Genomic DNA, 25,362 nt, shown 5'->3' with positions numbered 1-25,362 from the left:
CTCACTCATATATATATATATATATATATATATATACACACGTAAATTGAAACGTCCTTCTGAAGCGGGCGATGGGATTTCAATTCCGGCTGCCGATAGCTTCTTACGGACGACCCCCAAACATAACTCTTTTTTGTGTCGACAGGAGTGCACATTGTTGTTCTCAGCCGGGATAGCCACCAAACGATGCTTATCCATATCCAAACACTGTCAACCTCGCATATTATCATTCATTTGCTATTCCCTAGCCACCTCTACTCTAAATCTGCTTCTCAGACATCTTCTACGAGCCCTAAAATGGTATCAATATATGTAGACACAAATTTGGGAATAGCCAATTTTGAGTGAATACAAATTGATTTTGAATTTCATTGATAAAATTTGAATGATTATCAAATGAAATTCGGGCTTCAAGAAAAATTATCAACTGTCTTTTCGTTGTATGTAAATAGGATTGTGAGTTTCATAGTATAGAACTAACATACAACCTAGAATTAAAAAAAAAATCCCTATTTAGAGTATATTACATTAGTTTAGATAGAAATTAGAACAAATAAACTTTCAATATTAAATTCACAAAACAATATGATCTATCTTATTTTTAGTGCATCCTCAATGGAAACTTCAATTAATGAGTAGTTTTCATATTGTAGATGATATGAATAGGATAATATTATGTTTAAGGACGATACAACCTTGTAGAAAATAAGTTCAAACTTTGAATGGGAATAAAAGAGTCCAATTATGACAAGAAAAAATACCATCAAAGCATGCATCCAGAAATAAATTTTTAGAAGTTTTCTTTTAGCCAATTTAAAATCTTAATCATTCAGATTTGTGAAAAGATGGTAATTGGTGTAGAAGTAAAAGTCAACATCCTTCTAAAATAATAGCAGTCTACACAAATATCCATACATATATAGAACTGAGTAAAGCTCGTGACATACCTAAACTGCTGGAATAGTATAAACAAGAGTTTGGATCATAATGATATCCACTGGCCAAGTTGTAATAATATCCTGAAGCAGCATCATGCTCCCACTCTGAAACCAGCAAATATATACATTGCTAAAAGCTTATCACATTACATTTATAAAAGGGAAATTTGCATGCATACTACACAATTCATATGTATTTACATATCTAACAACCAAAGTTTGAGTGGTATGCATGTAAATATGAATGTTTAAGTGTTATATATGTAAATACATAGTGGTATGTATGTAAATGACCCTTTATAAAAATTGATGTACCAACAAAAGATTAAGAATGGTAACTATAAACCACAGTTGGTTCATTCAGCAGTTTGAGACAAGAAGCAAAATAATCATAACAGTAGCAGTTTTATGTGGCGGTTAAGAATCTAAAGCAAGCTACAAAAGATTAAAAAGAAATTAAGAAAAAAACCTTCCACTTTACCTCCAGATGTTGCCGAAAAAATGGATTTATCTGGAGCACTAAGATGCAGAGCTGATGAATTACTAGATGATTTATGAGCTTGCTGGAAAGACGCCATGTCCTTCTGATAGCAGCGCTTAGCTTTCTGCATGATAAAGGTTAATATTTAAACATTTAATCTTATTAAAATTAATATGGCTGTCGTCCGATAGTTTGAGAGTTCCTACAGATGAGCCATCACCAGCATGGCTCAACCAACTATTTCTTGGAGAACTTATGTTGACAATAATGTATGTAAAAAAAAAATTTCTGACACAATAAGTTGAATAAACTGGTCAATCAAAAAGCATAGAAACTAAAATTGCACCTCTTCTATTTGCTCAAGCGCTTTGGCTGCTTCCTTTTGCTTTTTTTCTTTTGCAGCACTTTCTTTCCGCATAGTAGACAACCTTTGAGCAACATTTTCCTTGTGACGCAGACCTATTTCATGGGTTCTGATGCTCACTGGATTGTTCGAAATATAAATTTTGCAGAAATCACACCATTTATTTCCCTGACTAACCCAGTACTGCATAACAGCAGCAAAGCTTATATGTTATTCAAGAAGAGAGTGACTATCAACACAAACAGAGAGCAGTTGGAAACTTTAAATGCTTGATGTAAACGGTGGCCAGATATTGGTGCCAATGAGTAAAAAAAAGTATCAAGAAATACAGCTAAGTTTTCATTCCAATGATAAATCCGCAAAAAAACAAGAAACACAATGAGGATAAAAACATGGTTGCTAAATTCATACACAAAGAACAATGTCATTAGGATTGTAGACGACTGATTGTTTCCTCCTACTAGTTGATTTAGAAAATAAGTTTGCTTCCCATACTGAACCTTCGCTTTGCTTAAAGACAATTCTTGTGATGATTTCCATTTCAAAATATAAAAAAACACATCCCGAGCCTCCTATTTTCTGCTGGACAGCAAAAAGACTGCCTAAATCAGAAGTCTTTTTCACAGAACAACCCATCAACTTACCAATTGCTGTAAATAGCAAATCATCAAATCTGAATATTTTTTCTTGCAGATTCGGTTAGCGCTAGGTGAGATCAGCGGCAAAAGATACACTCCTAAAGGTGTTTGCTATTGTACCCGACACCATTTGCTACAGTATGCTGCCTTGCCTGCTGCAGTACCAAGCACCTGCAACTGCCACTATACTACCTGAGAAACAAAATGCTGGATGAAGGTTGGGTTGGAGGAAATTTAGGAAAAGGACGTATTGGGAGAACTTTTTATATTGTCTTTCTTGTAGAATTCGAACCATTAAATAGGCAATTACAATAAAAATAAGAACTGCCAAAATCATATAGCAATATACATTTTACAAGCATACCAAAATAGATGAGGTTTTGGTTTCTTTTTATCCTTTTATTGCATGAATTGGAAAGAGCGTTTCTTCAAATTCCTTATTCATAAATAGAGATATTTTCACATGCAGTAGCTCTTGTCCCTTTTCACATGCAGCAGCGTTTCTTCAAATTCCTTCATGGGTGGCTGAAGATACACATTATGTGGTTATACATATGATCAATAAATCCTTGATCACCTTCACTTTGGTAGAGTAAATCATGGTAGGATATGAGATGTATATATTACTACTTAATCTGCTTATGCATCCACATGTCACCTTCTCTGCCAAAGGTAGAGAGAGCATGGCTTCCCCTTTCTACTTCAACAGGATGAACCACATCAACAGGCATAAAATATGTGATATGCCTCGGGACCAAAATCAGTGAGCAAACGACGGCGAAACAGAAATAGATAGGTGGAAAAATCAAACGAGGGCTACCCTTACTAAAAACAAAAGAAAACAAGCAAGATACAAGGGTGATCTACCATTTGAGTGGTAGATCGGCTCTCCCATAATCCTAGACGTTGCTAGGAACACCACACGAAGAAGAAAAACACAGCTGCCCAAAAACATGCATAAAAAATAGAACCCTCCCACAACATTTCAAACTTTCCCTCCCAACTCCTTTATTTTCTACTCCTTGAGAATGTGATTAAGGCCCTCGTGAACCCCACCATCTCCCTACCTTCTTCGGCCTCGGCAAAGTGTTGATCCTTTCCCTCACACATTACAGAGCGGTCTGCCTGCTCTTGTGGCAGGCCGGTTGGGGAGATCTCGATCGGTCCAGGAGGGACCGGTCCCCTAAAAGGCATAACAGTTTGCCTGCTTGTATCACTGTTACTAAGTACATGCTATGGCCTTTCCTTCTTCTATGAGCAGACACTGATAAGTCATTGATGTAATACCACATAATTATGTTGAACATTTAAGATGTCAAAGATGATTTAGCAAATGTCAAATGGAGGTATGGAACCACCTAACATATCATCTCATTAATGTAGTCATTGGTGATTGAAAGCTTAAGGCGGTACTATTTATCAATCTTCATTTACGATTTTTTTAATCAAACCTAAATGGTAAGAATTGAATGATGTATGATGTCCAACCATAATAGATCTTCGGGTTCTTGATGTAAAAAAGAGTGGAATCTCTTACTTGACATAGATTCTTATGATAAATAACCCCAAGCCTAAATGCATCTTGGAAGCGCTTTCGCTGCTATATCATTTGATGTTTTTAAAATAGGTACAGACTAGCCTACCTTGTTCAACGGACTCAGCACAATGTTATCCACCACAGCAGAAATTGGTTCTATTTTCCCATTTTCTTTCATTTTTAAGGAAAAACTCACGCTAACACGCTAAAGTTACAACATTTTCCTTTTTTTTTTTGTGAACATTTAACTAACAATGATCACAGAACTTACCCAAGACATGATTTTGTAAGAGGAACTATCGCCATCGATCTTCTTTCCTCTTTCATTTGAAGAGAGTATACCCCTCTTCAAATGGTTAATGGGTCCTCTCCCTATTTTCTTGGTTTTTGCACTCTATGGTCATCATGATTATACTGCTTGTTTAAGATTAACAACTAGGAAAAGATGGATTTTATTTGCAATTAAAAACAAAATTTTGTGCCGTATTTTATTGATGTTTGTACCTCCTATAAATTATTCCTAACACGACCACCTAACGACAATAATATTCGGTGAATTCTTGATAGATCATCTTTGGTGCTGCCTCTTCCACTAATCCTCTACAAAACCCATCTAGTGGAAATCTCAAAATATCATACACTTAAATGCCTTGCAAGCCATATCCTAATGGCTATTTATCTTTAGATAGACATGATGACATGATTACATATTGGCGAAAGAAATCTTATCATAAATATTATACTCATAAAAAGGGATGTAAGCATCCTCAAACTAGTATGTCGCCAGATGCTTTGATCACGAGCAATGCCATCGCTTTCCTAGAAGTTCTGATAGCGGCTGTCTCGGTGGGATTGTGAGCACGTCATCTTTCGCAGGGTTTCGTCGCCGGAAGCTTGGATTGGGAGCCACGTTGTAGCCTTCCCAAAAGTTCTGATCGCGAATGTCTCGGCGACATCATGAGCATGTCATTTATCGTAAGGTTTTAAGCTGCGTATCGCGTATCGCGTCTCGCAAGTTCGGTCACGAAAGTTCTCTATACGCTGCGATCCCGGAGCTTTCCCGACAGTACAGCGAGGGCAGGAGAATGCTTCTGCGGTTTGCCACAAAAGGAAAAAGCGGAGTAGGGCTTCATTTCTGGAGTTCCACTTGACAGCAGGGAGGTGAAGGATTGAAACGATTGCAGTACTGCGTCCGGGATAGAGAGAGTGTGTCTTCGTGCTGACTAAGGCAAAGCAGATCGCGCAAACTTTTGTGATCTAAACTTGATCCTTGTGTATGAAAATGTCAGGAGACGAAGATGATGCAAGAGGTAAGGGATTAGAACTTCTGAGGAAGATAGATCCTGAAGTTCTAAAGATCTTGGTCAGACTCATACAGGGAACCAACGACTCAACAAGAGCCGCTACCTCACCACATCCTCAACGCAGGTGAAGTTAAATTTCCCTCTTGTGGATGTGAAGCTCGATGGATAGGCCACGTATCTGAATTGGTTGCATCGGATTGAGACTGTTCTAGCAGGGAAGAAACTAGAACAATACATGACGGGGGTTGAGCCAAAGATTAACAGTGCTAGGAAGGAAGAGTGCATGACCACAGATATCTTGTTTTACACCTAGCTACTCAACTCGATGATTTCATCGATTGCCTCATCAGTGGATGGCGCTCGAAAAGGGATCAACATTTGGTTGAAGTTGAAGAAGATCTATGTTAGAGCTGCGAACCACATGAGGGTGTTCCAGATTTAGTGTGAGATAAGGGCAGTGGTTCAAGGTGAAAGATCGATTCAGAAGAACTTGATAGAACTGGAGCGACTGTGGCAAAATCTTGATAACTTTTCACCTATGTCGAGTTGTGGTGATCCAGGGTGCAAGAAGGGAGAAATTTTTGCACAAATGAGGATCATACAGTTTATGGCTCATCTAAACTTGGCCTTTGATTAGAGGAGATCAGTTTTCCTAGCCCAGACAACGATTCCATCACTGGATGAGGTCATCACCGCAATGATATAAGAGGAGAGTTGCACGAGGCCACACTCTAAGTTGAGTGGACCTCCAGGTATGCGATCAGCTTGGCTGTTGATCCCGAAAGTTTCTTATATGTAAGGATTTATGAAGTTAACACCATTACTTGAAGATTTTAATCCCCGGCAACGGTGCCAAAAACTTCATCCCGACTGTCTATATGCAACAGTATAACAACAACTTTAATGATTTTTTTTTACTTATGTAATCTTACTTTGCAACAGAACCAAAAATTTGATCCTCGAGAAAATAAGAATTTAACTTTTTAATTTATATATATATATATTGCGATACTACGCAAGTATATGTATCGTTATCAAGTAATATAGAACTCTTTTATTAAGATCTGAATATCGAAACCACAAGGAAAATACGCAATATGCACAAACTTTTTATTTTTAAAAAGACAATTACTTAAATTATAGATATTTTCTTAATAAGTAAAATTCAATTCTTTTTTGTATTTTTGATATTTTGACAAAACAATAAAACTTCTAAAGATAACTTGAGTTTATGTAAAAGAAAAACACTTGATATGAAAATATTTTTCTTCTTATCATGAATTAGTAATAAGTACAGGATTTCTGTTGTGAAAGTATGCAAATTGCGTTGTGTCAAATATGAGCAATAATATTCTCTACCCTTACTAGCGATGTTATAAAGAACATTGACTAATTTAAAATTTGAATAGTTCTAAAGACAAGTTAGGCAGGGAAGATACCAGCTCTCACTCTAGAGTTCCCTCAATTCCCTTCACCTGAGAGCTAACATCTTGTATCAGAACCTAAAACAATAAATCAAGTTGGGGGCTTTAATTTGTCACATTAAAGTCCTTTAACTCTACACAATTCAAAATTCAATTTTCTATTTATTTGCACTCAATCATATGAATTACATTCTCATTCATACAACCTCATGTGATTCTTTCCAATTATTGACTAAGACAATATCAACTCGGTTCTTACATGTTCTCACAACAAATTTTAACATCTGGATAGGCAAAATCAAAAAGTAAATGAAGTACATGAATTTAAATCATCACAACTTCTTTCAATATTAAAGATCAATACTCTCCACAACTTTCATCCAACATTTTTAATTATTCATCATTTTAAAGATAAAGTTAAAAAAACTACTCAGATTCCATGGAGAAAACAAAACCACACTTTAGCTTAAATATAAAAATCATTGTCAAACCAACAAGAAGTCTCGATTAAAACCAAAAGTAGTTCAAAATAAAAGATAAAAACTTATCTCAAAGTCTCCACTAAACTCGTGAAATTCCTTTGAATCTCTTTTCTTTTACAACACACTTGACTCTCACAATAAAACTAAAAACAAAAAGGATAAAGTAAATTTGTGGTGCCTGAAAATCTCTCCAAATCTGTCTCTCAAAACTCCCCTTTTCCAACGCTTTTCAGAACTTTCAAGCACACTTCAAAAAGTCTCAACTTCCTTCTTTTATAAATCTCCAAGAGGTGTCTTAATAACTCTTAAAAATATGTCTCAATTCGATGTATTCTCCATAGAATGTCTCCTTTCACAAGTTTTTTAATTATATTTTCGTTTTTAGTGGTCATAACCACCATTTTTATCCAAAAAACGCCTCAAATGTCCCTTCAAAATTCGGCAAAATGAAGTAAACTGTCACATAAATGCCTCTGGCGCTTAAGCGCGGAGCCTCTGACGCTTAGGCACAGCCTTCTCTGTTTCGCTGGCGCTTAAGCGCTGAATCTGGCGCTTAGGCGCCAAAACACTTTAACACAATTTTTACATTTTTGCTCTAAATTTGATTATTTTTCACTCTCTTTAGCATTTTTCACAATTTTACTTGAACTTGAAAGAAAAACACACAAATACCTACCATTAAAACGCAATATCTCAAAAATAGATATAAAAATATGTCTAAAAATACTATATATTTTAGGTGTATCAAAATCCCCTAAATTTAAAATCTTATTTGTCCTCAAGTGACACTTCAATCTGTAAAAACCAAATAAGTATGATATGTATATAAGTTTCTTTAGAAGTTATTAAAATTTAGATTTAGAAATATAGTAGTTCAATTTAGAAAAAATATTTAGTGAATGAGACCAACTTAAAGTTTAGAAATTTTTAATATTAAGAAATATGAAAATATGAGTTTCTATCTAATTCAGAAATTTTGTAGATTTTCTAAATTTAGAATTTAGTCATTTTATTATCTCCACTTAAAAACTTTTATTAAAAATAATTTTACTTACTACATTATATCCCTAAACTTAAGAGTTTTTTTAAGTCTTACATTTTAAAAAGTTCAAATGTGAAACCAATTTTTGAATAGGCACTAATCTTCAAGCTTAAGAGTTTCTTAAGTCTTTTTTCTTTTTCTTTTTCTTTTTCTTTTTCTTTTTCTTTTTCTGGCAAAGATTACTACATCTGGATAGACTTTTAATGGTTTTGAATTTCACTTCTCCTTTCTTAAAACAAAGTCTTGATATAAATCTTTTACTTAAAAATATAATAATAATTTTGAAAATTATTTTAAACAAAAGAATTTTAAGTATTAAAAATAAAAGTTTAAATTTTTAAATTTTTCAAAATAGAATTTTTGTTACTAAAGATAGTTACACTATACTTAACAGTTTCTACACTAAAAATTTTTAACTGAAAGTTTTTCTTCGTTACTCAAAATTTTAACTAAATTTTCTTACTAATTTCTAAAATCAAATTTTACTTCCCTGATATAACTTCATACACATGATCATTTTTTTTTCAAATCAAATTCACTTGTAGCACATTTGAGAACAAGTAAAATTCAAGTTTTGATATTTTTCATCCCATTTTCATCCCACCCAAACTTAAATTTTTAACAAGATTAAACATTTTAGCAGCAAATATAAATAAGCAGAAATGAAAATTTGAAATAACATGCTTATAAAAATTTCTATATCGTAATTATACAAGTATAAAACTAAAAATATGAGTAAAATTAATTTTTGATCAATTTTCTATCATTTTCATTTAAATTCAACATGTAGAGATTCAATAGACTTCTAAGTGGTGGGTACAAACATAAAAACAAACTAACACACTAACTTTGATTTTTAATCTCAACATAAAAACAAACACACCAATAAGATAAAAGAAAAATACAGGGTAGCAGTTTTCTGAGTTTAAAATTTAAAACTAAAGTTAGCAAGATTTTTAAATTTTCACAAGACAAAATCAAGTTCAATCATTAACTAACTAACACAATAATCAACACATATCAACAACTACTACCCTAGAATTTAAAGCAAAATACTAACAAACACAAACATCACAATAACAATTAAACAAAAGTCCACCATATCACAAAGTCTAAACAGGTACACAAATGCAAATGTAGCAAAGTCCAAACCACGTAGTCCAACATATATTTAAAACATAAAAATAAACAACTCAGTCCTCCTCCTCATCATCCTCAGAATCACCGCTATTCCAAACATCTGCAGGCTCATAATCAGGGTATCTAGGATATGGAAAAAATTACACTCTTTGGTTACCCCTAATAAGGTTTTCCAGAGATGAATGAAATTTCTCCTCATAATCACTTTTTCTTCTATTATACCCATCAATATGATCTGCAAAGCTTACTAAATTTCTTACCTTATATATAGTTGATATTTATTATCCATCATCCTCTGTAATAGTTGACTTTGAGTTTCCGTAGACTCACATCTAGAAGTAGAAGCTCGTGAGCTAGATGGTCTAGATGTAGAAGCAGCAGACATTGTCATTCTATAACTCCTTGAAAGAAAATCCTCCTCTTTGAAAATCCTCCTCTTCAGCCAAAAATAGAATGCTCCGAATACGACTTCACATTAACACTTGTGATTGACTTTAGAGGCAACAATACTTCCTCCTAGCTATCATATCTCACTCCTATCTCACTCCAGTTCCTAGCTATCATATCTCACTCCAGTTTGCTCACATAAAGAAAAGATTAAGGAAGCAAATCTCAAATCTGGTAACGGAACGGCAGTGACAGAACTGATGATAGTCTGATAGATCAAAGCTCCAATGTTGATGAGCTTCCCTTCCTGAATACAATAGGTCAACGTTGCTCTCTCTGTGGTAACTTCGCTGAGATGATTTGTCGGTAATAAATACGCTGAAATAGAATAGTGTCATGCCTTCGAAGGTGCACTCAACTTTGAGGTGACTCTTCTTTCATTAGTAATTTTCCAGAGCCCTCTTCTAACAGTCAAATAGGAAATCATCTCATCTAACTCCATCTCAGTAGGACTATAGTTCGAATAAAAACGCAAAGTATCAGGTGGTAGATGGTAAAACATATTGATTACCTCCAGTGAAAAAGATACAAATTTTCCTCTAACCATGACTCGATCGTCTTCAGCCTCGGGTAGGTTAACATAGAACCAACCAAAACAAACCCCAGCCACAGCAGAAAAACAGCAGAATCATTCTCATTGTCGGCGAATGATCAGATCTTCCACAGATTCACCTGGATTTTTGAAACATCGCTCCTAAATAAGTTTTCGTGATTGCAGAGCATCACTGTACCTATCTTGAGTCTTCGAACTCACAAACTTACACGAATCAAAAAGATTTTTTTCCTTTACTCCTCTTCATTCTTGAGGTCATTCTACAAATTTCATAAAATTACACAATAACTTCAAAAATAAAGTCTAATCTACTAAACTCAACTCCTATAAGCATAAACTACATTTTATATGCAATTTCCATAGATTTTCCATCATTTTCACCATAAACACAAGCGAGCTCAAGCTCAGCTCATGTTCGGCTCGTTTATATTTCGAGCTCAAAAAGTGTGTGTGTTCAGTTCGTTTGCTTAGCGAGCCAAACACGAGCAATTAACGAACAAAGAGACATTTTGACAACCCTAATTACATAGTCATAAGATGTTAAGGATTGGGGCAAGATTTAAAACATCATTTCAATTTAATTTAATAATTTTTATTTTATTTTCTTCATTAATACTTTTAATTGATTATAAATATTTGTAGCCTTCTAGTCAATTAATTTTTTTAAAAATAATACTCATCAAAAATATATATATAAATGATTAGTAGTATTTCGAGCCAAAACGAGCCGAACACGAACGAATAAATATTTGTTTGTGTTGTTCGTGTTTGACTCGTTAACTTAACAAACGAGCCGAAAATGAGCTATTCGCGAACAACGAACAGTTTTGACAGCCCTACTTTCAAATGTACTCAAAATACATTGTGAAAATTCAAAATTTTTACATAGAAGTGAAGATCTTACCTTAAGAAATCCAAATCTAGCAAATTTTTCTTAATTCCACCAAGAAATCTTCACGAAATGGCTTGCCCTAGACTTCCAAATCGCGAACTCGAGAGGTTGAAGTGACGGCGAGAGTAAAAATGACGATTTTTTGTTTTATTTTTCACTTTTAACCGTTCGCAAATCAGTTTTCGTAAACCGGCGTTCAAACGCGGATTAGTGGCGCTTAGGCGCCTGCCTCTCGAGTTACATCGTGCTTAAGCGCGAGAATGTGGCGCTTAGGCGCCAGTGCACGATTTTTGATATTTTTGAACTTAAGTGAAATGCATTATAAGCCTAAGTATACCACCCCTGAATGGTCTCACAACACTTAAATGACTATTTTCCTCTCTCTTAACTCTCCTTTTTCTCAAAAAAAAATTCCACTATAACTAATTTGATTTGAGGCTAAAAAATACACAAATTTTCACAAAAACAAATATATACATCATTCTCAAACTAATACAAATACATATAACACTTAATTCTCACTTCAAATAGTCTCGGATGAGAAAATTTTTATAAATATAAATATTAAACAAACTAACATAAACTCCAAAAACAGTATTTAACACTTAACACATTAAACAACGACTCTTAGCAAACAAACTTTAACACAGAACTTAATTTCATTCTTCATTTGTTGGGACAAACTCTGGTCTTTTATTAGTTTCTCCTGGGACAATCGGAATATAACGTTGATAAAATGGATGATGGTGACGTGCTCTGATATTATCTTCTTCTATCTATTTCTGTTTAACATAAATCTTCTTATCCATTTCTTCTATATAGCTAATATGGCTAAATTGTATTTTCAATTGTCATCTAATAAGCTCTAGATGTGCATGAATCTCAATTACCTTTGTCTCTAGTAAAGTCATGATAATCTCAATTTTGTTTGTTGATCTTTTCCAATATTTGATCTTTTCCAATATTCCTTCAATATTAACAGCTAAGAAACCATTATACATCTCTTGTACACTTTGGCTAATGAATCTCTTTCTCATTGTCTCTTCCTTCTTCTTCAAATTCATCTCCCATGAAGACATCTTCTTAAAATCTCTCTTAGACTTTAGAGCTGAAAATGATCTGAGGTGAAATTCCTTCACTAAACTCTTTTATTTATAGGCCTGAATCCCTCTACTAACTCATAGGCACGTCCTAAAACTACCTTGGCACGTTTTAGTCAACCACTTGGAGGTTAAACCTTCTAGAATCCAAATTTCGCACATGGTTTTTAACTCCCGCGCTTAAGCGCCAAATATTGGCGCTTAAGCGTCAGTGTTTAATTTTGCACAGTCAACTTAACGTCCAAATTCTCATTTTAGCATATCTAGATCACTAAATAGTCTTAAAGTCAATACTAACACATAATAGTCTCAAAAATATTACCCCAAATTTTCTTAATCACACACAAACAACCTTCAAAGTAAAACACACTGATAACTATGAGTTGTCTCCCACAAATCGTTTGATTTAACGTCGTCAGTCCGATGTAACCAGTGCTTATTCTAGTTGACCCAACATCATTCGATCGTTAAATTTATGCTTATCCCCTACTAAATAGGGTTTCATTCTATAGTCATTCACTTTAAACACTTTAAATATTTTCTCAGTTTTAAATATTTTCTCAGTTTTAGGATCTTTAACATCCACAGCTCCATAAGGATAAACTTTTATCACAACAAATGAACCCATCCACCTGGACATAAGTTTGTCTAAAAATAATCCTAACTTTACATTATATAGCAATACTTGTTGCTCTGACTGAAATTTTTTAATAAGAATCTTTCGATTATGTCACATCTTCATCATTTCTTTATAAATCTTAGCACTCTCGTACGATCCATTCCTCATCTCTTGAAGCTCATTTAATTGCAATAATTTTTTCCCATTAATAATCTTTTCTAACTATCATCTTTCAAATTATAATTAAACTCTTTAATCGTCCAATATGTTTTATGCTTAAGTTCAACTGATAAGTGACAAGTTTTCCCAAATATTAGCCTATATGGGGACATTCCTATAAGAGTTTTGTATGCAGTCCTATAAGCCCACAAAGCAGAGTCAAGTTTAACTGACCAATCTATTTTTATTGGATTCACTAATTTTTTCATAATTTTTTAAATTTCCCGATTGGATAATTCAGTCAAACCACTTATCTGATAAACAATAGCAATTCTATGGTTTATTCGATATTTCTTTAATAATTTCTCCATTATGATATTTCTGAAGTGACTTTCATCATCAGTTATGATAACTCTCGGCATCCCAAATTTACAAAATATGTTCGTTTTCAAAAATTTTGCAAAACTTTGAGCATCACATCGGGTAAAACAACAGCTTTTATCCATTTGAGTACATAGTTTATTGCTAATAGTATATATAAATTTTTGAAATATGGTATAAATGGTCTCATTAAATCTAATCTGCAAACATCAAATATTTCAACTTCCTAGCATTTAATTAAGGGGCATCTCATTTCTTCTAGAAATATTGCATACTTGTTGACATCTATCACAAATTTTAATATAAGCATTAACATTGCTAAAGATAGTAGGCCAACAGAATCCAGATTGTAAAATTTTGTGTGTTTTATCAACACCAAAATGTCCCACAAAATCAGAATTATGACATTTTTTGATAATTTGATAAGTCTCTTCTAAAGGTGCACATCTTCGAATAATCAGATTTTTTTGTTGTTCATATAAAAATAGGTCATCCAAAAAATAAGTCTTAGCTTCAGAAATAAATTTTTTCTTCTGTTGGTATATCATTCCATAAGGTGTAATATCACTAACAAAAAAGTTCACAATGTCGGCATACAACGGAACACGTCACTCGTTAATATTGAACAGATTTCCATCTGAAAAATATTCATTAATTTCTTTTTCAAAATTCTTTTTCAAAATAGAGTATTTTTCAAAATAGAGTAGTTTTTCTAACTTAAGTCTGGACAAATGATCAACAATTTTATTTTCAGTTCCCTACTTATTTATTTTTTCAAAGTCAAAATTTTTCAAAAGAAGAATCCATCTTTTAAGTCTTAGTTTAGCATCTTTCTTTTTCATTAAGCACTTAATAACAGAATGATTTGTATGCACTACACAATTAGTTCCAATTAAATATGATCTAAATTTATCAAAGACATATGCTATTCTTAATAACTCTTTTTCAGTTGTTGTATAATTAATTTGAGTTTCATTAAGAGTTTTACTAGCACAGTAGCTTATTTTAAAAATTTTATCATATATTTCTCCTAAAACAGTTCCAATAGCATAATCACTAGCATCACACATCATTTCAAAAGGTTTTCTCCAATCTGGTGAAACAACAATTTGTGCAGTGACTAATTTTTCTTTTAATACTCAAAAGCTTTTAGGTATTCTTCATTAAAATTAAAAATTACATCTTTCTTTAATAAATAACATAAAGACTTAGCAATTTTTGAAAAATCTTTAATATATCGTCTGTAGAATCCAGTATGCCCTACAAAACTTTTAATTTCTTACATTTGTTGGATAAGATAAATTAGCAATAACTTGAATTTTAGCAGGATTTACTTCCATACCATTTTCTGATATTTTATGTCCTAATACAATTCCTTCTGCTACCATAAATTGACATTTTTCTCAATTAAGGACTAAATTTGTTTCTTCATAGCGCTTAAGAACTTTTGATAAATGTTCTAAACATGAGTCAAATGAAGTTCCAAACACAGAAAAATCATCTATAAATACTTCAATCCATTTTTCAATTAAATCACAAAAAATTGTCATCCTACATCTTTGAAATGTAGTAGGAAAATTACATAAACCAAAGGGCATTCTTCTAAAAGCAAATGTACCATAAGGACTGGTAAAAGTTGTTTTCTTTTGATCTTCAGAAGTTATTTGTATTTGGTGATAATCAGTATATCCATCCAGAAAATAAAAGTAATTATGTCCATCTAGTTTATCCAGCATTTGATCTAAAAAAAGTAATGAAAAATGATCTTTCATAATGACAAGATTTAATTTTTTATAATCAATGCATATTCGCCACCCTATAACTTGTCTAGTAGGTATTAACTTATTATGTTCATTCACAGTCAAAGTTACTCCTCCTTTCTTAAGAACACAATGAATTGGACTAACTCATGCACTATCTGAAATAGGGCAAATAATTCCAGCATCTAACCACTTTTATTTTTTTTTTCTTTACTACTTCCTTCATTACATGATTCAATCTCCTTTGAGGATCAACCTTGGGTTTGCAGTTCTCGTTTTTATGAATTCTATGTATACAAATTAAATGATTGATTCCTTTAATATCAGCAATTGTTCATCCAAAGGCATTCTTAAAATTTTTCAGAATTTTCATCAACATTTATTCTTCTTCCATCGTTAACCTTGAGGAAATTATAACTGGTAAAGTAGATGAATCACCTAAAAAGACATATTTTAAATGATCACGAAGTAACTTCAACTCAAGTTCTGGAGGTTTTTCTATTAATGGACAAAATGATTTATCTTTTTTAATCGTGTCCAAAATTTCAAAACTTTCTCGAACATAATTTGTTTTTTTCTTAAAATGATCTTCACATTGGTCTAATTCCTCTCCTTGCTCGTATTTCAAATCTTTTAAAAGACATATTTTAAATGATCAGGAATTAACTTCAACTCAAGTTCTGGAGGTTTTTCTATTAATGGACAAAATGATTTATCTTTTTTAATCGTGTCCAAAATTTCAAAACTTTCTCGAACATAATTTATTTTTTTCTTAAAATGATCTTCACATTGGTCTAATTCCTCTCCTTGCTCGTATTTCAAATCTTTTATTACAATTTTTTCTTCATAATTAGTTTTGAAATGACATTCACTTATATATCTTATAACATTCATTTTATAGCATTCATCATCTTTACCTTTTGCAGAATATTTCATTTATTTTGAAATGTTAAAAGTAATGGTGTGATCATTGACGCGCATTATTAATTCCCTTTTCTGCACATCTATCATTGTTCTTCCTGTGGGTAGGAAAGGTCTCCCCAAAATGATATGTATTTATTTATCTTCCTTCATATCCAGCACAATGAAATCAACAGGAAAGATAAATTGATCCACTTTCACTAGGATATCTTCTATAACTCCTATAGGGTAAGTTATCGAACAATCTGCTAACTGCAAAGTTACAGTAGTTGGTAACTGCAAAGTTACAGTAGTTTTACAGTAGTTGGGGTTATTTCTCATAATCTCAATCTTTTAAATATTCATAATGACATAAGGTTAATGCTTGCACCTAAATCACATAAAATTTTCCCATAAAATCTACCTCTTATCGCACATGAAATTGTAAAACTACCAGAATCTTTAAGCTTTTTAGGAAGCTTCTTCAGAATTATTGCATTGCATTCCTCACTAAGTGCAACAGTCTCATTATCTTCAAACTTCCTTTTCCTGTTGAGAATATCCTTCATAAACTTTACATAGCTTGTTATTTGTTCTAAGGCTTCAGCAAATGGAATATTAATTATTAGCTTCTTAAAAATTTATGAAAATTTTGAAAATTGCTTTTTCAACTTCTGATGACGAAGTCTCTAAGGAAATGGAGGTGGTGGTTTTTCTAAGTTAACTTTAAGTGGCAAAATATGTTTTTTAGAATCATTTGGAGTGTCCTCTTTTGATTCTTCAATTTTTTCTCTCTACTTCAGTTTCTTTTTTAACCTTATCTTCCAACTCTCTTCCGTTTCTAAGTTGAACGGCTTTTACTTGCTCTTTATTCTGGTATTTTGGATATGTTTCGGTATTACTAGGAAGTGTTCCTTGGGATCTATTACTTAATGAATTTGCAATTTGTCCAAGTTGATTCTCATCAATATTTCTAATAGTAGCTTAATATTTCTAATAGTAGCTTCTTGACTTTGTAACTGATTTCTCATTTATAACATCACATCTTCTATAGACAAATTCTTCTCCTTAAATTGTGTATTGTGTATTACTGTTGATTGTGTATTACTGTTGAAACATAGAGGATAAGTAGATCTATAATTATTATTCTCTTGGTTGTTCCAGTTTCCCAATGAGTTTCCTTGATTGTTCCCTCATTGCTGATTAATACCACATGTAGTATTATTCCAATTAAAGTTGGGATGGTTCTTCCAACCTGGGTTATAATAATTTGAATCTGGGTTATTCTGCTTGTTATTTATGGCATTCAAAATTTCTAATGATGCTTGAGAATCTACCATTTGGCCGAATGAATTCTCTTCAATCATAGAGATAGATTGAGAAAAATTCATTCCAACTTAGTCTAACTTCCTTGAAATTGCAGCAACTTGATTTGTTAACATAGTAAATGAATCAGATTCATGAATATTGGCTACTTTCGTAAGATTCACCCTCTCAGAAGGTCATTAAAAATTATTGGTGGTCATTTCTTCAATTAAAGTATAAGCATCATGAAATGATTTTGACATCAACGAACCACCAGCAACGGCATCGATAATAGATCTAAGAGATCCAGCTAATGAATTATAAAAACTTTAAATTATTAATCAATCTAGTATAACATGGTGTGGACACTTTCTTAAGAGTTCTTTAAATCATTCTCGTGCTTCATAAATAAATTTCCCTTCAAACTGATTAAAAAAAGTAATATCATTTTTAAGCTTCGCAGTTTTTTATGGTAGAAAATATTTAGCAAGAAGATTTTATGTTAAATCACCTCAAGTTCTGATAGATCCCGGTGCTAACAAATTCAACCACATCTTAGTTTTATCCCTCAGTGAAAAAGGAAATAACCTAAGTCTTATGGCATTATCTGATACACCATCGTATTTAAATGTAGCGCACAATTCTAAAAAATTGGCAAGATGTAAATTTGGATTTTCAGTTGGTAATCCCCAAACTGATTATTTGATACTATTTGGATAATAACAGGTTTAAATTCAAATAAATTAGTAAATGAATTAGCCACTACTATAGGTTTTGCAATACTACAATGAAGTTCATCTACAATAGGGTTGACATAATCTCGTAAAGGTCTATATTATTGATGAATTTCAGTATTTTAATCATTTTAGTTTGTCATTTCTTTCAGTTTGCCATTTCTATACTTCTTATAGATTTTTCAAAATTTTAATTTTTTTTACTTTTTCTGATTTTTTTAACAGTTATCTCTAATTCAGAATCGTAGGACACTAGTCCTTCAGAACCTGAACTATGCATACACTAACATAAAATAAAATACTATAATAAGATATTCCTAATACTTTCTAAAAATAGAAATTTTGCTTTCAATAAATTTTTGAAATTTTTCCCGGCAACGGTGCTAAAAACTTGATCCTGACTGTTTATTTGATCCCGATAGGATCCCGATAGTTTCTTATATGTAAGGATTTATAAAGTTGACACCACTACTTGAAGATTTTAATCCCCGACAACAGTGCCAAAAAACTGGATCTTGACTGTCTATATGCAACAAGATAACAATGACTTTAATGATCTTTTTTTTACTTATGTAATCTTAATTTACAACAGAATCAAAAACTTGATCTTAAAGAAAATAAGAATTTAACTTTTTAATTTATATATATATTGGGATACTATGCAAGTATACGTATCATTATCAAGTACTATATAACTTTTTGATTAAGACCTGAATATCGAACCCACAAGGAAAATACGCAATATGCACAAACTTTCTATTTTTAAAAAGACAATTACTTAAACTATAGATATTTTCTCAATAAGTAAAATTTAATTTTTTTTGATATTTTTGATATTTTGACAAAATAATAAAACTTCTAAAGAAAACTTGAGTTTATGTAGAAGAAAAACACTTGATATGAAAATATCTTTCTTCTTATCATGAATCAGTAATAAGTATAGGATTTATGTTGTGAATGTATGCAAATTGTGTTGTGCAAAATATGAGCAATAATATTGTTTACCCTTACTAGAGATGCTATAAAGAACATTGACTAATTTAAAGTTTGAATAGTTCTGAAGACCGGCTAAGTATAGGATTTATGTTGTGAAAGTATGCAAATTGTGCAAGTTGCTATAAAGAACATTGACTAATTTAAAGTTTGAATAGTTCTGAAGACCGGCTAAGTATAGGATTTATGTTGTGAAAGTATGCAAATTGTGTTGTGCAAAATATGAACATATTGTGTTGTGTCAAATAAGAGAAATAATATTGTTTACCCTTATTAGAGATGCTATAAAGAACATTGACTAATTTAAAGTTTGAATAGTTCTGAAGACCGGCTAAGCAGGGAAGATATCAGATCTCACTCTAGAGTTCTCTCGATTCCCTCCTTTTGAGAGCTAGCATCCCGTATCATGGATTTAAATCAATAAATAAATGAAGTACATAGATTTAAATCATCGCAACTTTTTTCAATATTAAAAATCAATAATTTCCACTACTTTCATCCAACATTTTTAACAACTTATCATTTTAAGGAGAGAGATAAAGAAAACTACTCATAATTCATGTAGAAAACAAAACCACACTTTAGTTTAAAAGTAGAAATCATTGTCAAACTAACAAGAAGTCTCGATTAAAATCAAAAATAGTTCAAAATAAAATATAAAAATTTATCTCAAATTCTTCATCAAACTCTTGAAATTCCTTTGAATCTTTTCTTTTTTACAACACTCTTGACTCTCACAATAAAACTAAAAACAAGAAGTATAAAGTAAATTTGTGGTGCTTGAAAGCCTCTTCAAATCTACCCCCTTCCAACACTTTTCCGAACTTTCAAGCACACTTCAGAAAGTCAACTTTCTTCTTTTATAAATCTCCAAGAGGTGTCTTGATAACTCTTTAAAATATGTCTCAATTTGATGTATTCTCCAAAAGATGTCTCCTTTCACAGGTTTTTTAATCATATTTTCATTTCTAGTGATCATAACCACCCTCTTTAGCCAATAGGTGTCTCAAATGTCTCTTCAAAATTTAGCAAAATGAATTAAACTGTAAAATAACCACCTTTGACACTTAAGCTTGGGACCTTCGGTGCTTAGGCGCGACCTTCTCTATTTCACCGGCGTTTAAGCGTCGTAATGGGCTCTTAGGCACCACAGTTCATTTTCACACCTTTATTTTTGCTCCAAATTTTTTGCTCCAAATTTGATCAGAACACTTTAGCACAATTTTCACATTTTTGCTCCAAATTTGATCAGTTTTCACTCATACTTGTACCTTTCATCTTTTTACTTGTACCTAAAAGAAAAACACACAAATATCTTCTATTAAAGCGCAATATCTCAAAAATATGTATAAAAATGTGTCTAAAAATACTACATATTTTAGGTGTATCAGCTGCCTCGAGTGCATATATGACAGATGCTCAGGGGGAGACCCATAGATGCTAAACTGTGAAGAAGTGAGACACCTGAGCAAGACTTGTCCAAAGCTACCCAAAGAGAGAGAGTGGATCCCAAGGAGAGAGAGTGGGTGTGGACAGTCTAGAGGTCATGGTCGTAATTGTGGGGGCCAAAGGGGTGGAAAAAAGGGCTACCATGCAAATATGCTCGTAGCAGAGAATGAAATAGAGACCGGTGGTCTTTGCCGATAAGGATCATGAGCTCCTGGAGATATTGAAGAGGAATCAAAAAGCAGTAAGTGATGTGACTGAGAATGCATCCACTTTATTCTCATCAAAAGGGAACAATGCTACTTATACTCGCTCAATCGAATGTGCTAGTCATACAACTTCTCTTACATCTATATTGATCATAAGATCACCAGAATGGATAGTAGATCATGATACAACTAGACATGTAACAGGTAATGTTAGTAAATTTGTTTCTTATACTCATCTAACAATTTCAGAGAACATTCAGACGGTTGTTGGTACAACACAACACGTGATTAGTAATATGATACGCTGGGATGTACTAATTTATGACTTTGTCTAATATTTTGCGTATTCATTTCTTTCCAGTGAACCTTTTATCCATTGTCATTATTCTATAACTAAAATTTATAGTTTCCTTTGATATTCCTAAGAAGATCTTTCAAGAGAAGAGAATTGGCTGGAGATTTGGAGCTGAAACTTGACATAGTAGACTTTAGTACTTGAATAGAGAGGGGATGGGCTCAACACTGGCATCCATAGTAGAGAGTGGAGTATAAGAATCAGGGAGGAGTGTGGAGAATGTGTTATTGCTAAAACATGGGCGCATGAGACACCATTCGTTTAGTCTTTTGAGTTGTTTGTATTCGTCTTTATATGAGGAGGCAAATAAACAAAAACTTGTGTGTGATTCATGTCAATAGGGTAAGCATACTAGGAACTCTTATATCAATTCTGGTAATAGGATTTCTTGTCTTTTTATTTGATGCATTCCGATGTATGAAAACCTTGTTCTACAACTTTGATGAATGACTATAGATATTTTACGACTTTCATTGATTGTTTTCTCGTGTTATTGGGTTATATATGATGAGAAATAAAAGTGATGTGATTGTCTGCTTTAAAGACTTTCACAAGGAGATTCAGAATCAATATGGTGCGGTACTAATGATATTAAGGTCTGATAATAAGACAAAATATGCTAACAAAGAGTTTGGGGAGTACATGTCAGCTCAAAGAATACAATATCAAACAACTTATCTATACACACCGGCACAAAACAGGGAAGCGGAGAGGAAGAACTGACACCTAAAAGTAGCCCGAAGCATGATAATCTCTATGAATGTCCCAAAACATCTGTGAGGGAAAGTAGTTTTAACAGCCGCTCAATTGATCAACAGAATGTCTTCAAGAGTGTTGGAGTGGCAATCTCCTTGTGAGTTGTTGAAATGCGAACATGGTGGGATCCTCTCATTGAAGTTTTTCGTTGTATATGTTTTTGTGAACGACAACAGACCATCAGTAGAGAAGTTGAATACAAGAGCTGTGAAGAGTGCTTTCGTGGGTTATTTTGCTACCCATAAAGGGTATGTTTGTTGGAGCCTGATAGAGAAGAGATTGTTCGTGAGCATGAATGTGTCATTTAGATAACCCAAACTGTCCTACACACTGGAGGTGAACTCACCATTTGGTGACTAGCCAGATACTGGAGGTATGAGGCGTGAGGGGGAGAGTAGCGATGGTCAGAGATTGGTACATGTGGGACGATGCCTTATCCTGTTGTGTGAGAAGGATCGGCTAAGAAAAAACCAAAAAATGAGAAAAATGAGCCCGAAAGTGGAGGGATTCAAGCTCAAGGGGAGCTGAGAATATATACAAGGAAGAGATATAATGAGGGAACGGTGCTTACCGTGTCACTCATACTATCAATTTTCTTGTCTCGTTCTACCCCGACTCTTGAGATGCGTACATCATCTACTTCAGAATCTGATCACCAGGGTAATATGATTCTTGTCCCTTCTTCTCTCACTCCCATGGCATTAAGGAGGACCTCTTGCAGTAATGTGGGTTGTTCTCATGTTCATTATTTTCCTGATTGTTTTGGTTTCTCTCATGACATTGCTCAGTTTGACTCATACTATAACATATCGCTTATACATGGAACATTCATTGCATATTTGTACATTATTTACATGCCCAAGTGTTGGCAGGTAGCTAAGAAGGATCTAAAATGGAAGATTGCCATGTTGGAGGAACTTGGTGCTCTCGATAAGAACAAGAAGTGGGAGATAGTACCGTTGACAGCGAGGAAAGAGTAGTTGAGTGCAAGTGGATCTTCACAGCAAAACACAATTCAAAAGGGAGAGTGGAGTGTTACAATGCACGATTGGTGATGAAATGATACAATTAGACGTAAGCATTGACTATGACAAGACCTATGCATTGGGCGGCGACGATGATTACAGTGAAGACATTGGTTTCTCTGGTTGTGAATGGTGGGTGGAGGCTACACCAACTTGATATGAAAATGTTTTTCTTCGTGATGAGTTACTGGAAGAAGTTTATATGGACATGTCAACAGGATTCGATAAAGATCCGATAGTGGGCAAGGTGTACAGACTCTAAAAATCATTTTATGGCTTAAAATAATCTCCTCAAGTCTGATTTGATAAGTTTAGAAAAGTTATTGTTGGCGCATAAGATATAAACAGATCAATGTTGATCATACGGTATTCTTTCATCAAAATGATAGTCACATCACTATGTTTGTTGTGTATGTTGATGATATGATTATCACTAGTGATAATTAGACAGAGATTGTTCAACTAAAAATAAGATTGAGCAAAGAGTTTGAGGTGAAGGATCTTGGATAGCTCAAATACTTCCTTGAGATGGAGGGCTATTGCGAAAAAATAGACATATAGGCACTGAGGGCTATTGCGACTCTGACTGTGTGAGTTGTGCTAATGATAATGGGTCCACATCTGGATATTGCATGTTCATAGGGGGCAACATTGTCTCTTGGAAGAGCAAGAAACAGTCGGTAGTAGCAAGATCAACAACAGAGGCAGAGTAAAGGGCCATGGTCTTAGAAGTTGTCGAGATAATGTGCCTAAAAATCTTGTTGGTAGAGCTCAAGGTGCACCAAGAAGCTCAAATTAAGTTATGGTGTGGCAAAAAGTCAGCGAACAACATCGCCAGCAACCCGGTGCAACATGATAGAACAAAACATGGGGAGATTGATAGATTCTTCGTCAAATAAAAGTTGAATAACTGGCCACTGGAGCTAAGTCATGTAGCCATTGGAGAGCAAGTGGCCACCTGCCTCACGAAAGAGCTTAGCACATTAGATTAGTCTAGGTTATGTGACAAAATGAGCTTAGTGAATATTTTTTTTCAATCCTGAGGTAGAGTGTTGTGATTTATATCTAATGTAGAGATTTATTTGTAAATGTTGTAGCTTGTAAGACTCTACTTAAGCTTGTCATCAATAAAATGAAAATGATGTTTTTAGCAATAATTTCTATTGTTACAAGTCTAACAACTAAATCAAACATCAAAGACATAAGAAGATCCATAAGCCTAAATTCTCAATAATACAACGGAACATAATCAATAGAATTTGTAATGCACTGCCACGCACAAAATATCTTGTACTTAATAATGACAAACATTTGTTTGGAATCAATCTTGCTATTCAATTTCATTTTAATTTTTTCTTTTAAAAACATGTTTTATTTGGTCAGTTTTTTAACATGTTTTTATTTTCAAACAAAATTTAACATATTTTTAAAAAGGCTCAAAATAGCCTTTAGCAATTCTGACTGTTTTCAAAAATAATCTTATTTATTTCTACATGTCAAACATGTTTTGTTTATAATCAAAACATACATAAAATAAAAAATAAACAAAAATTAGAAATAAAAGAAAATAAAAGTGATCCCAAACGGATGCTAGTGAAATTTTAAAATTGTGCTAGGGTTTGTGCATAAAACCCAGTTGTATCAATTTATTAGTCTCTAAATCAACGCAAAAAGGGGACCTGTAATCGATGCAAGCTTAAGAATAAGTCCAAATTCTACATAAGAAGCAAATTGATAGAGGATTAACATGGAAAGGTATGAATAAAGATAGAGATTACCTCCGTCATGTTGAAAAATGAGAAGAATCTTCTCAAAGAGGGATGAAATCCTCCAAAAAAGGTCTTCCCAGCTTCGTTCGCCGGCTGTTCTTCAGAGAACCGGGAAGTGAGATAGCATGCGAAAGCTATTTTTCCACTCCACCATCCGAGAACACGCTGCCCCCTTACTTCGCGCTTCACGCGATAGATATTGCGGGAAATGAAGATCGGATTCCCTTCGGGGCCGTCTGATAACGGATTTAGAGCAGGATTTAACCAGATTTGACCTAACAATCCTGCCAGATGGGAAAAATATTACTATGCATTTAGAAAGTGTGTAGCCAGTGAAATCACACCATGACACCCGCGTGATAGAGAAAAAAAAACAGCGCAGTAACACGGGGAATATTTCCTCCCGCGTTATTGATGTGTTATTGTGTGTTATTCATGTATTATTGTGTCCTGGGAATATTCCTAGTGTTATAATAATACAATAACATATCAATAACACATGAATAACACATAAATAACACAAAATAACACATGAATAACACGGGGAGAATATTCTCCCGTGTTACTGCGTCGTTTTTTTCTATCCTGAGAATATTCTTGGTGTTATAA

At 33.3% G+C, this 25,362-nt stretch overlaps 1 protein-coding gene across 1 annotated transcript in view; it reads right to left on the bottom strand.

The window, feature by feature from the left end:
- The window catches only part of LOC110021546 (zinc finger protein ZOP1), a 31,880-nt gene extending 6,838 nt beyond the window's left edge, over positions 1-25,042 (bottom strand). Inside the window, exons 1-4 of the mRNA XM_020720084.1 lie at positions 24,763-25,042; positions 1,766-1,966; positions 1,420-1,543; positions 948-1,043 (exon numbers count right to left, since the gene is read on the bottom strand). Coding sequence (XP_020575743.1) covers positions 948-1,043; positions 1,420-1,543; positions 1,766-1,966; positions 24,763-24,771 — 430 coding nt within the window. The 5' untranslated portion in view covers positions 24,772-25,042. The remainder of the gene's footprint in view (positions 1-947; positions 1,044-1,419; positions 1,544-1,765; positions 1,967-24,762) is intronic.
- Between the last annotated feature and the right edge of the window lie 320 nt (positions 25,043-25,362).

This window comes from Phalaenopsis equestris, unplaced genomic scaffold, assembly GCF_001263595.1.
Source record: "Phalaenopsis equestris unplaced genomic scaffold, ASM126359v1 Scaffold000134, whole genome shotgun sequence".
Lineage (NCBI taxonomy): Eukaryota > Viridiplantae > Streptophyta > Magnoliopsida > Asparagales > Orchidaceae > Phalaenopsis > Phalaenopsis equestris.
Note: the sequence above shows the minus strand (reverse complement) of the source record. Positions and strands in the feature narration are given on the sequence as shown.